The following is a 17,698-nucleotide window of genomic DNA, read 5'->3' as shown; positions in this document are numbered from 1 at the left end:
CTTTTCAGGGCTGGCAGCCCTCTATCTTCATCTGCACCAAATCCTTCACCAATCAAAAAACCATTAATAGTCAATGTAATAGAAAAGGAACTCCTAGTGGCTAATTAGAAAACAATTCTCTGTTGCATGTGAGTGGTTGGAAAGGGGATGTGAATAGTTATTGACTATAACTTGAGACTACAGTAACACAGGAAGGCTGCACACATGTGACTTGCCTCTTGCTATGTAACAACATTCACTCTGGGTACATGTTGGGACAACTACTTACAAATCAGACAGTGAAAATGTCCTCTTTCCTCTCTCCTGCTGAACTGAACTGGCTCTCATTTCCTTTTCTTTTCTTTTCTTTTTTTTCGTCTTTCTGAGACAGGGTCTCCCTGTAGCCCCAGCTGTTCTGGAACTCACTATGTAGACCAGGCTGGCCTTGAACTCACAGAGATCCCGCCTGTCTCTGCCTCCCAAGTGCTGGGATTAAAGGTGTGCGCCACTATGCCTGGCTCATTTCTATTTTTAATAGCAGCCGGTTCAAAGGTGGCTTTCTTAAATTCAACTACATGGTTAGGTACAGCAACAATAGCCTGACTGCTCAGCTTCCAAGGGAAGAGGGAGGCTGTGTTGTAGCCTCATGGAATAAGGGTATGCCTAGGCTATCCCTCAGCAGGCCCATGCATGCTGGGGAGAACAAGCTGGTTTACAGTCCAAGTGCTCTCAGGCTGGCCCTTGGGCTTCTGGTCTGAAACCCACTGGCAAGGTGGCCCAGTGCTGCTTTCCATGTGGCCAGGTCAGCTTAGCCTCTATGGAGGTCCACTTGCTTATGCTGTTCACTGACTGCAAGAATTTATTATTGGCTGGGGAAAGGAGAGAACAAAATAAGGCCGAGAGGAGGAAGAGAAGGAAAGAGAAGACAGCTTCTGCCCTATTAGTAAACCCTGTGTACCAAACTTCACCCTGATCCCCTTTGCAAATACTGAGTTTGGGAGAAATAGAAGGGGCTGCAGCACAAGGCTGGGATGGTTACTGGCCTAAATGGAGATTGGGTTTCACTCCTGATTACCTTAAGCTACTGTGCACATGGTCTGGGAAGCCATGGTATGTGGAAGCTCTCAGGTTTAGACTAAGAAAGAGATATGAGCCATGGTACTGAATGCAGTGGGTGCCTAGCACTGGCTACTCTAAACATTTCTGCAGGCTGAGCCTTGCCAGTGATTTAAGATGAAGCACAATGCCTTTTATTACACATCTAACTGTTAATGAGAGGAAATGCAATCAGCAGTTCCCTTCCACACTCAACATGGAATCAAGGAGACTGCTGAGTCCAGAGGAGATTCAGCCACTGACCGTGCCCAAGACATTCCTGTCCCTCCCCCTGGGCAGGGGCAAGGAAGAGAGAGAAAGGCTGCACGAGATGAGTGTCATGTTTGTGAATCCACTGCTACCACAGGGTCACTTGCAGTAAAAGTCTGGGCTGGAAATTGAGACTGAACACAAGTGTCAAATTTTCTAGGTGATTCACCTCATTCTAATTGAGGGCACTCTCCATACACCTTCACAGGTTGAAGATAGCATGGGGGGAAGGAGGGAAGAGAGACAGAAACCCAGACAGTAGAGGGAGGCAGCAGGCACAGGTCTTCTGGTGTGTGTTTCTCTCATGCTCCCCCTCCAAGGATGTGTCTTTCCTCCTACGCAATCGCCTGAGCTGCTCTGGCCAGACACTGGACACTCCTGCAGTTAATAGGGGACACCAGGTACTCTCTGCAAGGAAGCTGCATTCTCTTGTCTCCTAGAAGTGGGCCAGATGGGGAAACTAGTTCTTCTGCTTAATGGCAAAGCAAGAAAGATTCTGGCAAAACACTAAATATATTTATAAGTCATCTTTCCCTGGAACCCAATGGGAAAGAAACAGGTGCAGAGGGGAAGCAGGAGGAAAAGAGAGGGGAGGCTTAAAAGTTCCAATCATTCACACAAGATAGAAGACATCTTCTGATAGCAGCACTGAAGCAGTCGGCTGTGCTGAGCAGACCGTCCTGGTCAGCTGCCGACCGACTATGTCCCAATAGGAGTCTCAAAGCCCTGCTCCTTGCTGATCGGTCCGGGGAATCCGGGTAGGTGTTTGATTGTTGCTGTTGTTCATCCTGATCTTGGCAGATATGTTAAATACTGCAACATTAATGAGTCCTGTGTGAAAACACAGCAAATAGTCATTAGCCCCTTTCCCTTCACTTCTCACTTGCTCTAAGACAATAAAAACATTCATGTTATTGTCAATGAGAAAGGCTTGGGGTCCTTCCCAAGGGTTACTCTCTACCCATGCAGTTTTTCTGTCACGGGTTCCTTGGCCTTACTGGGAACTTACACAAAGGACAGGGCTTCCACATGCTCTGGGTGCTGGTGTTCTATGCAGTGGGACTCTGATGTCCTAAGGTTAAGAATCACCAATGGTTATGCCTTTTCCTGCTCCCTAGAATAGTGGAGCAAGCAGGGATGGCTGTGGGGCTCTGCCTGAGAAACCTGGTACAGAAGTGGGCACCACTGGGAGGAAGCTGCCTGGACATAGCTGAAGGGATCGTGTATGTGAACACTAAAAATACTCCTGGTCTCTTCAGAGACAGATGTGTAGATTGTGGTGGAAGTGTGGCCTGTAGATTAAGACAGAGGGTGATACTGGAGATAAAAATTTGAGAATCAGCTGGGCATGGTGGCACACGCCTTTAGTCCCAGCAGAGGCAGAGGCAGGCAGAGCTCTGTGAGTTCAAGGCCAACCTGGTCTACATAGTGAGTTTCAGGCCAGCTGGGGCTACAGTCTCAAAAAGACAAAAGAAAAAGAAAAAAAAATTGAGAGCTAGAGCCATGGAAAAATAAGACAGCTCAAGAGGAAAGCTTAGATGAGCCAAAAATGCCTAGCCCAGGAGGTATCTGTTTCAGGGTGACAGGAGGAAAGAGATGTTAACAAAGTTAGGAAAAATAAAAATGAGGGTCAGGGGCAAATTTTGGTGGTTGGACATGTGCTTAGCATGAGTCTGACCCTACCCTCCATACTACTGGCCTCCATCTCCTAAAAAACCAAAATGCTATTAAATCTGAAAAGCAAACTTTGGTTAAAAAAAAAAAAAGCAGATATGTACACAATGATCACAAAATCAATAACAATGACTACTTTTTAGAAAGGGCTTATTAGGTGTGAGGCACTATGTCTGTAAACAGTTTCTTCATGCAGTATTCACCAAGTCCTGTGACGTGGGTTCTGTACCCTTCATTTTACTCCTTAGGAAATGATAGCCATGAACTTCCTTGCCCAGTGTGATCTGGCTGACCAAACTGTACCCTCTATGACAGCAAAGGCACTGAGGAGAGCCCACTAGGCATGGCCACACCCTCAGAAAGAACAACACAGAGGTGCAGAAGTACAGCGAATGACACTTCGGCCATAAGAACCAAGGCAAGCATGAGGAATGAGAGATCACCTCAAGGGTTACACTCCTTAGCAGCTGATGCTCAACTTCCTAAACATCAACAACCTAGTATATCTGGACGATGAAGATACCAGGTATGCACTAGATTCACTCTCGTATAGAAGTCCTGGGCATTTTTGGATTTGCCCTGCCCTCAGAGAGGTACTTGAGACCCAAGGGGAAGGATATTAACTTCAGAGCCACCACTGAGGTTAAAAAAAGCAAACAAAGCAGGTATTCGCTTGTGGGAGATGGAAAAGCTACCTTTTAGACCCAATGAGACCAAGAAGGCTAGGGGTCAGCGGGAAAATTATTGAGAAGCTTCCAGTCACATGTTAGATTACTTGCTAGACTGAAAGGGTCTCGCTTGGCGGTATACTTGATCTAAGAACTATATAATTACAGGCTTTTGGCTATTAGTTTTCAAACTGATTCAAATATCATTTTACTTTTATAAAAATTGTACTGAAGGAATAATTAGGGTTCTACTACATATGGAGGAGTCTAGAATCCTCTATAATTGAGGACTGGCTACTTTGGTGAAAGTAGCTACTGCCCACTGGGGCAGTCCCTACCCCCATCTCATGCTTTCTGCTTCCCTGTTTTACAGGCCTTGGTGAAAAAGAGGGTCTGAGAATGAGAAATCCTCAGGAGCTGGCAGCACCTCGTGGCCAGTACTCTATCCCCACCCAGTGCCATGTATATAATTCTTTTCGTACCTGGGCATGTATGAGATCAGTGTTGGGTTATTTATCTGGAGATGTAGGTGTATGTCCGAGAAGGGGAGCGGGGAGGTTCAGCATGGGCAGCTGGATCATTTAGGAAGTCCCAGATGAGGATTGTGTCATCATGTGAACTACTGACAATCTGGAATTCATCAAACTGGAGTCGGAAAACTCTTCCAGAATGTTCCTAAAGAAGCAGAAACAGAAAGTAAGGATTTGAACTATTCAAAACAAGAGAACATGAACTCAGCAGCATATTCAAGAGAGCCAATGGAAGGCAACCGTGTTCTTTACCACTGAGCTGCTTCAAACATGAAAGAAATATTTCACTAATGGCAGGATGGAAAACAAATACGAGGCAAGAACTCATTTCAGGAACACAGAAAACAATGCAGTATTACTTAGGCAAATGGTAAAGAGGCTGGAAGACCATTCCTCTCCCTGGTCTTTATCCTCTCTGTATCTGTAAGCTCCTTTGACAATCAAAGGGAGATCAAAGAGTGGCTAGCAGTAAAAAGTGACATACTGGTAAATATTTGCCAGCCTAACTTCCTCAATTTGTAAAAGCATTTACAGATTTTCATGGTATACAAAGTCCTATCATGGCCAATTTGAAGGTACCCACGAATAGTCAATCATTTTGCAAAATTCTAACAGTTGGCTTTTCTAAGATCATGAGCCTGGTCTCACATACTACGAATGATATCACCTTCCCTCCAATGCTAGTACTGTTGATTCAGAAAGTTTTCTTGATTTATTTTATGAGTGTTCTGCCTGCATGTAAATGCATCTGTGCATGCAATGCCTGCAGAGGCCAGAAGAGGGCACTGGATTCCCTGAACTAGAGTTAAGGACAGTTGTAAGCCACCATGTGGGTACCAGGAACCAAATTCAGGTCCTCTGTAAAAGCAGTGCCCTTAATCTGCCAAGTCATCTCTCCAGCCCCTAGATAATTTCTTTTTCCCTTTCTTTAACTTTTTTTGGAGACACAGTCTCCCTGTAGCCCCAGCTGGCCTGGAACTCACAGAGATCTGCCTACCTCTGCCTCCCAAATGTTGGGATTAAAGGCATGTGCCACCATGCCCAGCCACCTCACTTTTTTAAACACATGCTGTAAATTTCTCTCTAAGCACTAATTTCACTGTATCTCACATTAAAAAATTTTTTTTTCATTATTTTTTAAAAAGAAAAAAAATTTCATTATTTTTATTTTTTATGCGTATGTGTATGAGTATACTGCCTATATGCATGTAAGTGCACCAGTGCCTGCAATGACCTTGGAGGTCAGAAGAGGACATCAGAATCCCTCAGAACTGGAGTTAAGGACAGTTGTTAGCCACCATGCGGGTGCTGGGAATTGAACCTGGGTCCTCTGCAAGAGCAACTCTTAACCACTGAGCCATCTCTCCAGCCCTCTTTTTTTGTTTGTGAATAGGGTCTCCCTGTAGCCCCAGCTGGTCTATTACTAATTTCTACTTTAATTTCATTGGGGTGTATCTGAGAAGATACTGTTTCCATTCTTTCAAGAAAAATTTTCTTAGTGATGTTTCTGCTGAGTTCAACTGTTTTTTTTTAAAAAATATGCTATTTATTTTTTATTTTATGTGTATTTGTGTATTGCCTGCATGTAGGTAAGTGCACCTGTGTTGTGCAATGCCCTTGGAGGCTATCAAATCCCCTGGAACTGGAGTTACAGACAATTGTTAGCTGCCATGTGGGTGCTGGGATTCGAACTCGGGTCTTCTGCAAGAACAACCAGTGTTCTTAACTGCTGAGCCATCTGTCTAGCCCCTATGTTCTTTTTTTAAAAATATTTTATTATTGTTATTTTATATGTATGAGTGTATTGCCTGCACGTATGTGAGTGCACCCGTGTCATGCAATGCCGTGGAGGTCAGAAGAGGGCTTCAGATTCCCCTGGAAATGGAGTTAAGGATGGTTCATAGCTGCCATGTGGGTGCTGGGAATCGAATCTGGGTCCTCTGCAAGAGCAGTCAGTACTCTTAACTGCTAGGCCATCTCTCCAGCCCCCTCAACTATGTTCTTACTGAATTTGCGGTCCAGTAGATCTGCCCATGACAGGATGTGACATCTTCCACTATAAAAGTGTATTCATCTATTTTCCTTGCAGTTTTATCAATTTTTTATCACATGTATTTGACACTGTCATTAGGTATATACACATTAAGACTGTTCTATCTTCTTGATGAGTCTGTCCCTTTATTATTATGCAAAACACCTTTTTGTACCTGATAATATTCCATGTTCTACAGTTTGCTCTGTCTGAAATTAATAAGGTTACTCTAAGCTGGGAATAAAATGGGATCTTAGTTTGCAAAAATTTCCTTAGGAAGTACCACACACTCAGTGGCTTAAAGATAAATCTATTTCTTCATTCTCTGGAGGCTAAAAGTACAAGATGGAGGTGCTAGTAGAATTGTTTAACTGTCCCCTTGGCTTGTAGATGGATGTCTTCTCCACCTTCACAAGCTTTTCCATCTTTGTGCCCTGATCTTGTTGTCTTCTAAGGACATGTGGGAATAAGGTCATGTGGGAATAATGCCTACCTAAATGAATGCATCTGACCTTAATTACCTTTTAAAAAATTCAGTCTTCAAATACTGTCAAATTCTGATGTATTAGGGATTAAAATTTCAACACATGAATTTCAGGAAGACAAAATTCAATCTATAACACATGGTACATCATTCTCTACTTTTTTTTTCTTCAGAATCTAGCCCAGAGCCTTAGGCATGCTAGGCACACTCTACCACTGCATTATATCTCAGTCCTTGGATTTTTGAGACAGAATGTTTCTACAAAGCCCAGGTTGCTCTCCAAATTCATGATCTTCCAGCATTAGCCTCCCTAGTGCTAGGATTATAGGCATGTACCACCTTACCAGTTTCCACCTTTTACTTATGTGTGCCTTTACATTTAAAGTAGATATCAGATCCTCTGGAGCTAGAGTTATAGGGGGCTGTGAGCCACCTGACATGGGCTCTGGGAACCGATCTCAGGTCCCCTAGAAGAGCAGCAAATGCTCTTAACTGCTGAGCCATCCCTCCAGCCTCTTTTTTTTTTGAGACAAGGTCTGACTATGTAAACCTGGCTGGCCTGGAACTCACAGAGACCTACCTGCCTCTGCCTCCCAAGTGTTGAATTAAAGGCATGCATTGCCAAACACAACTCTCTCCTTTTTTAAAAAAATGTTTTTATTTTATGTATATGGGTGTTTTGCTTACATGTAAGTAAGTATACCTCTGTTGTCTAATGCCCATAGAGGACAGAAGAGGGAGTTGGATTCCCTGGAACTGGAGTTATAGACGGTTGTTAGCCACCATGTGGGTCCTAGGAACTGAACTGACGTCCTCCGGAAGAACAGCTAGCTAGTACTCTTAACCACTGAGTCATCTCTTCTGCCTCTCCCCCCACCACTTTAAAAGAAAAGGTCTCAAGTAGCCAAGGTGAGCCTCAAATTCCATATGTAGATGATGACTACCCTGAACTTCTGATTGTCTTGCCTCCACCTCTCAAGTGCTAGGATTCACAACTGGTTTATGTGGTTTTGAGGATTGAACTAAGAGTTTCATGCAAGCTAGGCAAGCACTCTACCAACTGAGCTATACCTATAGCCCATAAAGAAGGTTCTTGTAGACAACATGCAGCTAGCTCAGTCTTGTTTTTGGATCCAGTAATAATTTCTCTCAATCTCAAGTAGAGAAAATACAAAGAAAATCACACCACGATATATCATAATCAAGTTGATGAAAACCAGTGACAAGAAGAAAATCTTAAAGCCGTCACAGGAAAATGATACATTACACACAGAGCAATGGAGAGAAATGACTTCAAAAGTCTCATCAGAAACCAAGCCAGAAAAAAACAGAGAGGCAACATTAAAGTGCTCAAAGAAGCTGTTAACTCAGAATTCTTTAGTCAGCAAAAATACCCTTTAAAAATGAAGGCAAAGCTGGGTGTGGTGGTGCACGCCTATAGTCTCAGCACTTGGGAGGCAGGCGGATCTCTGTGAGTTCAAGGCCAGCCTGGTCTACAAAGTGAGTTCTAGGCCGGCTGGGGCTCAGGAAGACCCTGCTTCAAAAAGAAAAAAAAAAAAAAAGAAGAAGGCAAAATAGACTTTTCAGGCAAACAACAGGTGAAAATATTTGTCACCAGTGTACCAGACTATGAAATACTAAGAGAAATTCATTAAGCAGAAGGAAAATTAAATTCCAAGATGAAAACCTGGATTTTAGAAACAGAGGGCAACTGAAAAGGCAAAAGCATAAGTCAAAGTAAGCTGATTAAAACCAAAAGGGGCTGGAAAGATGGCTTAGCAGTTAAGAGCACTGACTGCTTTTGCAGAGGACTGAGGTTCAGTTCTCAGTACCCACATGGTAGCTAACAACCATCTGTCAGTTCCAGGGGGAACTAATGCCCTCTTCTGGCTTCTGTGGGCATTGCATGAACAGGTACACTTACATTCAGGCAGGTAAAACACTCATATACAGAAAATAAAAATAAATGAATAAATTTAGAAATTAACAAACCAAAACCCAAACAAACAAAAGCTGATTGCTTAAAAAAAGAGTGTGTTGTAGGCATCAAAACAAAGACAATAACAAAATGTACAACCACTTTGGAAAATAGGCAGTTTCTGGAGATATTACACACTTTTGCATGACCCAGTCACTCTGCTGCTAAGTATTTTATTTACTGCAGAGAAATGAACTCATATATTTCCAGACCTGCATATAGTGTTTATAAAAACTATCTATGGGCTGGGATATAGTCCACTGATAGAATGCTTCTCTAGCACGCATGAAGGTCTGAGTTGTTTGACCCCTAGGAAGATACACACACACACACACACACACACACACACACACACAAATTACTAATGGCTGGCCTGGAACTCATGGTAACCTTCTTGTCTTTCAGCTTTGGCCTGGAACTCATGGTAACCTTCTTGTCTTTTAGCTTCGCTGAGATTACACATGTGCCACCACACCCAGCTCAAGAATGTGCTTTAAATCCTCGAAAGACAAGAAATGTGCTCCTCTCTCTTCTCCAGGCTTGAGGCTCCTGAATGTTGGTTTTTTGTTGTTGTTATTGTTTTTTTTTTGGTCTTTTTGAGACAGGATTTCCCTATAGCCCCAGCTGGCCTGGAACTTACTCTGAAGATCAGGCTGGCCTCAATCTCAGAGATTCGCTTGCGTCTTCTCTCTGCTGAGACTAAAGGCCTGTGCTACCATGCCTGGCTTAAGACTCCTCCTGAACGTTGAGTCAGAATTTAGAACACTGGGCTTTGACTGCTTCCTCTCAAAGGAAGCATTCTTTTCCGAGTTGAGCAAAAGATTCTCTCCACTCAGGAGCCATACACATCTAAACATTTGTCAATCTGGGCCTTTGGCTTATAACATGGTAAAGAATTTTATGCTTTTAAGCCAGGTGTGGTGGACACAGGCTGGGAAGTAAAGACACTTGGGAAGTAAAGACAGGAAGACTGCACGTTCAATCCAGCCAGGGCTACATAGTGAGGCCCTGACAGAAACAGAATTTGAAGGTGACATTCCTCCTTGTGACTCACTTCTTTCCCCAAGTGTCAAGATGTTCAGATAAGAAGCAGGGTGTCCTAGCGCATGCTTTTAATCACAGTACTCAGGAGTCAAAGGCAGACAGATCTTTTTGTGAGATCGAGGTCAGTCTGATTTACATAGTGAGTTCCAGGCTAGCCAGGGTGACATTAGTGCACAGTGAGACCCAGTCTCAAAAAAACTCACCAAAAGAAAAAAAAAAAAAAAAAAAAAAAAAAAAAAAAAAAAAAATTTCAAAAAAAAAAAAAAAAAAAAAAAAAAAGAAAGAAAAAAAAGAAAGATGTTCAGATATAAGAATAAACAGGATAACAAAGATGGGATTCACGTTGTGCAAGGATCACCTATTGAATGAGATGAGAACTAAGGGGCTGACCAGGGGGTTCTCACAGATTCCCAGAGTACTTTTTGCAAGCACAGGTGTTCAGGTCCTCAGATTCTGGACCAGTTCCAATTGAGTAATTATATTCTCTCTCCCTCAGTACCTCCTGCTGATTCTGGTGGATACAGAATTCTTATTCACTTCCTGTGCTACATGTTGAAGAGCTACTGTGCAGCTGTTAAACAGCTGCCACATTCCTCTCCACATATAGTCTCTAAAGCACTTTTGGATGAAAGGCACTATATAAACATATTTTATTGTCATGTATTGGTTGCCTTTCCATTTAGTAGGTTTTGTAAGATTGTAACTATGAAATAAAATCCAGATCTATATTCTATAGTACATTAACATTTAATCTTTTCCCTACCTGATTTTCAACCTCCTTTAAACAATAAGGCTCTTACCACAAGTGTCCGTAGACAAAGAGTGCCTGCAGGAGCACGGGGGTCCAAAGCAGCCATAAGATCCCATACTTTAATTTTTCTGAAGATCAAAAAGGGGAGCAAAGTCTTAGTTAAAAGCAAACTTAAGGGAATGCAAGGAAAAACAGCAAAAAGTTATGGAAATAACTTTGGATAATGAATGCAGTCTATGTTACAAATAAATTCAGCTCAATGCACTATAGATGACTTTTCTGTTTGGGAGACTTGGTCCTTATATTCATTCTTACAATAACTATTCATATACTTAGACTGTTATGTTGGATTTGTCTGGTACTTTGCTTTATGGGGCAAAATAGGCAAATATATAATCAAATAGCCAAAATAATAATCAATACAAATGCAATAAAATGGCTAGGGAGAATATTTTAGAAAACAGCAAGCAAGAGAGGTGAATATAAATTAAGGAAACACTGCATAAACTTTTAGAGTCAAAGAAAGGTTACATTTAACATCATAAACCAGGAAGAATTAAGATGTAGATTTGGAGAAGGGAGGTGCTGGGGACTGAACTCAGGGCCTTGCATATGCTAAGAACATGCTCTACCACTGAGTACAAACTGAGCTCTTATATCTGTTTTGTAAATATTGTTAGCAACTCACCCATCATAGGCCCCACTCACTATCCTCTTGTTATCAAATCTAATGCAGCGTACCAATTCCTCATGGCCTTCTAATACTCGTAAACATGCACCGCATTCTATGTCCCATAATCTGTAAGAGAAAATTGAATCAAGTGAATTTTCATGGATTCTTCTCTAAGCCTGGAATATTACAGTATACTTCATATGTTCTTTAAAAATTCACAAAGGTCAATCACCAACATTCAAAAGTGTGTTACGTTTGATATAATTAATTTCCTGTCTGTCATACAGTCAGAAAAAAATGTGTGATTTAAGTTCAAATGCAATCTGTGTTTTCAAAGCACAATGCTTCATATAACTCTGTTATTAGGTTCTTCCAGACATAAACTCAATGCATACAGTTACCTGGAGAAGAAAATGACCAGGTCAAGAGAATAATACTTCCTGAAGTCACCCTTAAGAACAAGATACACTGTGTCAGTAACTAATTGGCCCTCACAGCTTACTTCCCTCTCTGCCTCAAGGACATACTGCTTTCACCACTGTTCAGGACAGCCTTCTTTATACAACAAAAAGGCAAAGCCAGATCTTGACAAGTTTTCTGCAGTAATTTGAAAATCTATATATGCTTTTAGCCCAATCCAAGTGACTTCTAGAAATATGTTTCTTAGAGTAGCAGATCTCTTGTTTTTCAAATTACCTCTTCATTCACTCTCCATGGAAGGAAAGGAGAGGGTGGAAAAATTTTCCAAATTTTTAAAAAAGGTTAATTTCTATTTTATGTATGTAATTTCTATTTTATGTATGCTTTCATGTATGTAAGTGTACCACCTGTGTGTGGTGCCCAGAAGAGGGTGTCAGATCCCCAGGAACTGGAGTTACACGTGGTTGTTAGTCGCCAAGTGAATGCTGGGAACTGAATCCAGGTCCTCTCTAAGAGTAGCCAATGCTCTTAGCTACTTAGCCATCTCTCCAGCCCCCAAACTTCCAAATTCTAACCATATAGCTGTCATTTATTTTTATGAAGGGAGAAAAATGTCACAAAAATGTACTTAGACTGTGGAATCTTCACAATTTAAAGGACAGCTCTCTAACCAGTTATGATACTGAAGAAAAAAAGTACATGATTCTAGTAGAGTAACATCTTTTTTGTTTCTATTTTCAGCAATAGTAACATGGAGACATGGCCTTGTTAACATGTTCCAACTGTGGGCAAGCAATTTAAAAAGAAGGGCCTTCAACCTTCATCCAGCTGTCTTCCTTACTTAAGCAGTACCTCAGAAATAGGTCTATCTGATGAGAAAAGTATTATAGCAAAAGGCTTTGCTGTGCTGCTTCTCTAATGGGGCAAACGTTTGACCTGTAAGAAGCTACAGAAAGGAAAATTATTTGATTATAAACACAATTAGAGACTACAAGATCTGTGCACAAATATTGACTGGGAAGATAATATGGATCCATTCTGGCAAAAGGTACCCGCTGCTTACCTGATAGTGTTGTCAGATGAACCACTCACCACCAGCCTGTCTCTATACTGCAAACAGGCGATGCCTCGCTTGTGTCCATTTAGGGTCCTTACAAATTCACAAGTACTTGTGTTCCATACCTGAGATAGAAAATAACACTGAGCAGTTGATCAGGTACTTCTACTAGTAGAAATCAGAGGACTGGGCAGGCAGAAAACAGAAGTGAGTCACGAGAGGTCAACAGAACAAGGTGAAACAAGCTGGTTGCCATCATAAGAGAATTTCTCAAACTGATTTACTCTTATGGAACTAAGTCTTCTTTTACAGGTATATTTTCTTGTGTGTGAGTGCACATGTGCGCATGCATGCACACGTGGGTAAACATGGAAACCAAGTGTCTTCCTCAGTGGCTCTCCACCTTAATTTCTGAGACAGGGTCTTGGAACCTGAAGCTCATAGATTTTGATAGACTGAATGGCCAGTAAGCTCCAGAGATCTGCTCATCTTTGCCTCTCCAGTGCTGGGATTACAGGTACCCGTTGCCACACCTGGCTTTTTACATGGGCTCTAGGGATCTAACTCCTTGTGCTTCCCAATTTACCAAAGTAGCTATCTTCCCAGCTCCTGTAGGTACATGTCTTTGAACTTCATCTGCCCTCCTCACACATCATTATCACCATAATCACCAGCATTGCCACTATTTTTTCATACTGGGCCTTAGGCAAGCTAGGGAAGTACTCTACCACTGAGCAACATCTCCAAGCCCATTACCATTATTTATAGAAATAAATATTATTCTACAATGACATTGCACTGTGGCCTTGGAATTTACTGAAAAATGCTTGATTACCTTTATGGTTCTATCTCCAGATGCAGAAACAATATACTTGTCATCAAAGTCTACAACATTGACAGCAGCTCGGTGTCCCACCAATACCCTCCTGAGGGTGATGTCAGTTGGTGAGGCCATATCCCATACAGCAATGGAACGATCTTTGGAGCAAGTCACCATCATGCCATTATTGAAACGCAGGTGCAGAACTGCTTCACAATGGTGAATCAATGTGTTTAGCATTTCACCTGTGTTTACATCCCACACTCTGAAAGGGACATCTGAGAGTTAGATGGTACTCAAATTACAATGTATTACCTGTATTTGACCACAGTGTTTGCCACCCCCCCCACCCCCCTTCATGGCAAGTGCTGTGCTCTTCTTTTGCAGCACTGAAGTGCACTGATGGACTATGCTGAAAGAAGCATAGAAAAGAGGAGGGAAAGTGGTGCTTCCAGTGTAGAGTCCAGAAGAAGTGAAATCTGAGCTGGGTATGATGGTGCCCACATTTAATCCCAGTACTTGGGTGGCAGAGGCAGGTGGATCTCTGTAAGATTGAGGCCAGCTTGGTCTACATAGCAAATTCCAGGTCAGCTGGGGTTACAGGGAGATCCTTTTCAAACCAATCAAACAACCAAACACACACACACACACACACACCACACGTGCGTGCGAAAAGTGAAATCTGACCAAGATGTAGTGGGCTGGGATGAGGAGGCAAGCATCTGATAATTTGGTTCAGACTTTTTTTTTTTTTTTTGAGACAGGGTCTCCCTGTAGCCCCTGTATTCACTAGTAGACCAGGCTGGCCTTAAACTCACAGAGATCCACCTGCCTCTACCTCCTGAGTGCTGGGACTAAAGGCATGTGCCATCACACCCAGCAGACTTCAAGGTTATTATAAAACTGACATAAAAAAAAAAGGAGAAAAAAAGAAAACTGACATTCAACTGACACCATTAAGAAGATACAGTGTAGGGGCTGGAGAGATGGTTTAGCAGTTAAGAGCACTGGCTACTCTCGCAGAGGACCCAGGTTCAATTCCTAGCACCCACATGGTGGATAAAGACCATCCAAAACTCCAGTTCCAGAGGAATCAGACATCCTCTTCTGACTTCTGTGGGCACTGTACAACATGGGTGCACTTACATACATGTAGGCAATACACTCATACACAAAAAATAACAATAATAAATAGAAAAATTTAAAAAAAAGAATATACACTGTAAACCTGATTAATAATAGCAATACTGTCTGTCGTAGTGACTGCCCTTAGGAACCAGAACCAACACAGACCAAGATGCTCTGTCACGGACTTAATAATGTAGACCTGAGTTTGAGTTCCTTAGAGGGTAAGTTTTCCACCTAAGTCAAGGGCCAAGGCTATATAGACTCCAAGTCCAGGGCTCCATTTTTGTGTTTTTCAGGGCCAGAGGTCAAGAGCAGCCTTCCCACTGTAAGTATGGACTTCACTGTAGTGTGGGGTTTTTGGATAGCTTTTCTCATTGTAAAATGACAGAAACTACCTTGTTTATTCTATTTTTAATGTACTGATTTTGTTGTGTCTCTGTGTATATGTCTATGTCTTGAGACAGAGTCTCCTTGTAGCTCTAGCTGGCATGGAACTCACTGTGTAGACCAGGCTGGCCTCAATCTCAAAAGAGATCTGCCAGCCTCATGCTGGGGTTAAAGGTGTGTGCCAACACACACAGCTTGATTTTGTCTTTTAAAATATTTTATTTTCTTTTTCCAGTTTAACCATCCTTTTAGAAAATAATTTTCTGTGCTGCAGTGTAGCTCAGTAGAGTCAAGTGCTGCTTAGTATGCATGAAGCCCTGGGTTCAATCCCAGCAGGTTGAAACAAAAAATTTCCCCTTTATCCTATATATGACATAAGTACCTACAACATTTCAGCTCCTGTGAGGCACTCCACAGCACTGATAAACATTTAACTGCTGAAAACTGCAAGGACTGGGTCTGCTATGCCTAGAAGTCAAAGTACAGAACCAGGAGCAGCTTTTCTTATTCACAGTGGATAACTTCAGAGAATTTAACAATGCAGTTAACTGGCTTTTATTCTAGTTTTTTTTTTTTTTAAGTTACTTTTGATGCATTATGTTTGCTAAATCCTTTAGCTGAAGGCAAAATTCCTAGCAGGTTTCTAGCAGTGCTGCTGGTCCCCAGAACTCAAACTACACTGGACTCCAGCAACATGATGGCTGTGTCATCAAATCACAGGTGCCTCTGGAAATGGAGGGCCCTTCCCTGAGTGAAGCTTGCAATTAAAAACTGCGGGATGGCCAAGGAGGGGCTGCAAGGAGACAGCCTTGCTCACCTGCATGCTCTTGAAAAAGATAATGCACCGCCTGCACTGCACTTATAAGCATCTGAAAGAGGGCTTCATTTTCGTCCTATCACTCCCCTGTGAGGTAGTTTTTGTAAGGAATGCAAGGTTTACCGTAAAGTGAAGGGAAGTGTTTATAATGCGTGAGTCTCCAAATTAAAATGTGTGAGTGTAGTTTCTTAAATATAAATTTACCCATATGATTCTTAAATCAAGTTTTCTGTTCTAGATTGACAAATGATGGGAAGCAAATAGTTGACTCTTTAGTTTCAGAAGTGTGTTCATGCAGACATGTAGAAAATTAATATCTGTGACAAAGAACAAAGCAGAGCTGATTTTGAGTTCAAAAGAACAGCTGAAATTTCTTACCTGACTGTGGAATCCGACGATCCAGTTATGATCACTCTCTCATCATACTGGAGACACAGGACAGAACCTGTGTGGCCTGTAAGAATTCGCTTGCATTCCAATGTGCTTTTATCCCAGATCTAGGATGGCAAACAAGATCCTTTTAATCACTGTGATAATGGGGTGCTGTGGAGACTTGTTGCTCTATTATGTGTTTGATTCCCCTCAAACATCAAAGCCCGGAGGAGGGTGGACTGCATTCTTTCCTACGGTACAGTTAAGCACCGATATATATATATACGTTGACTTCGGTTCTAATGCAAACTTTATCCTTTTCATTAAGGTATAAGGGTAGCCTATAATTATGATCATGGCCAAAAGAATAACAGCCCCCTCAGTGCACTTGAAGAAGAGAATTCAACCCTGGGACTATCCATTTGTAGGCTTTTCTAGGGAGCAGCAGACATCTTCCCTTTAAGGAAATGATTTTGGCTTTGGGAATGGAGCCAATCTACCCTTAGAAATAATGCTTAGGGTTTATGCTTCAGATTGCTTTATGAACACAGTCACCCTTGCACCCACAACTATGCTCTGCAACCCAAGAGACTTCACCTTGATTGTGTTGTCTCGAAGGCCGCTTACTATTTTCTGGTCATCATACTGTAAACAGTAAACTCCTTTGCTTGTTTCACTTCGACAGTGGATTCTCTGTAAACTATGTCGTCCACATCTCCAATTGGATTCTATTGTCTAAGAAGAAAGATTGAATGGGGTAGTTAATTAGGAAAGGACCCGAACCAATGCCTCAGTGTATGAGTCTATGGGATATATACACCTATAGGCAAACTGAACACTAGGCATTAGGTAAGGCTGCATGCTCAGTGCAACCTTCCATGGAGGCTCAATTCGAAAGATGTATCAGCTTAGGAGTACAAATGTCCCATTGCTGTGTTAGGAAGGTGGCAATCTTCTCTTGCCCTCTCATCTGTTTATCAGCAAACATTTTTAAAAGCTTTACAAAATTTGCCTAGACATTTACTGTATTTTACCAATCCTATTCACTAGTAAAGACACTGACTTTTAACCCACATTGATAAATCTTAATGGATTTTCTGTAACAATATTGTAACTGAAGAATACTAGTGATTCTCTACCACTTGGGAAATATCCAAAAATAAATAGATTCTTACCTCAATATCTTGTATAATTTTAGGATAAAGTGCTCTATAAAAAGAGTTGGGAGGAGCGTTTTCATCGGGAGGTTTATTTTTGAATAAATACTGTCCCCTAAAAAACAAACATTTCCCAATGAAGATCAAAATATTACACATTTACAAAGAGCTTTCTATTGCTTGCTACCATTCCACATGTCCTTTAACCAACCTGGCAAGTAGTGACACTAAGATGATTTCAGGAGTCCCATGTCAAGGTGTAACTTCCTGAGATCTAAGGAATTTGACCAACATTGATTTCTAGTGTCGAAGTACCAGGCTCTTTGCATATGTTGATAGGTACATAATCAGAATTTATCTAT

The 17,698-nt window shown here is 41.7% G+C and overlaps 1 protein-coding gene across 9 annotated transcripts in view; it reads right to left on the bottom strand.

Annotated features, from left to right (window-relative positions):
* Positions 1–211: 211 nt before the first annotated feature.
* The window catches only part of Btrc (beta-transducin repeat containing E3 ubiquitin protein ligase), a 192,347-nt gene continuing 174,860 nt past the window's right edge, over positions 212–17,698 (bottom strand). For 5 of the 9 annotated variants that reach the window (XM_029569621.1, XM_029569623.1, XM_029569620.1 and 2 more), the window contains 9 exons: positions 17,355–17,451; positions 16,777–16,914; positions 16,186–16,304; positions 13,491–13,740; positions 12,662–12,780; positions 11,194–11,304; positions 10,555–10,633; positions 4,169–4,361; positions 212–2,175 (listed from right to left, as the gene is read on the bottom strand). In XM_029569621.1, coding sequence (XP_029425481.1) covers positions 4,200–4,361; positions 10,555–10,633; positions 11,194–11,304; positions 12,662–12,780; positions 13,491–13,740; positions 16,186–16,304; positions 16,777–16,914; positions 17,355–17,451 — 1,075 coding nt within the window. In that variant the 3' untranslated portion in view covers positions 212–2,175; positions 4,169–4,199. The remainder of the gene's footprint in view (positions 2,176–4,168; positions 4,362–10,554; positions 10,634–11,193; positions 11,305–12,661; positions 12,781–13,490; positions 13,741–16,185; positions 16,305–16,776; positions 16,915–17,354; positions 17,452–17,698) is intronic. The other 4 variants (XM_008845593.2, XM_029569625.1, XM_008845591.2 and 1 more) reach the window with 3 other exon arrangements.

The sequence above is a fragment of the Nannospalax galili genome, unplaced genomic scaffold (genome assembly GCF_000622305.1).
Source record: "Nannospalax galili isolate Female #2095 unplaced genomic scaffold, S.galili_v1.0 scaffold161, whole genome shotgun sequence".
NCBI lineage: Eukaryota > Metazoa > Chordata > Mammalia > Rodentia > Spalacidae > Nannospalax > Nannospalax galili.
This window is presented reverse-complemented; position numbering and strand designations above follow the sequence as displayed.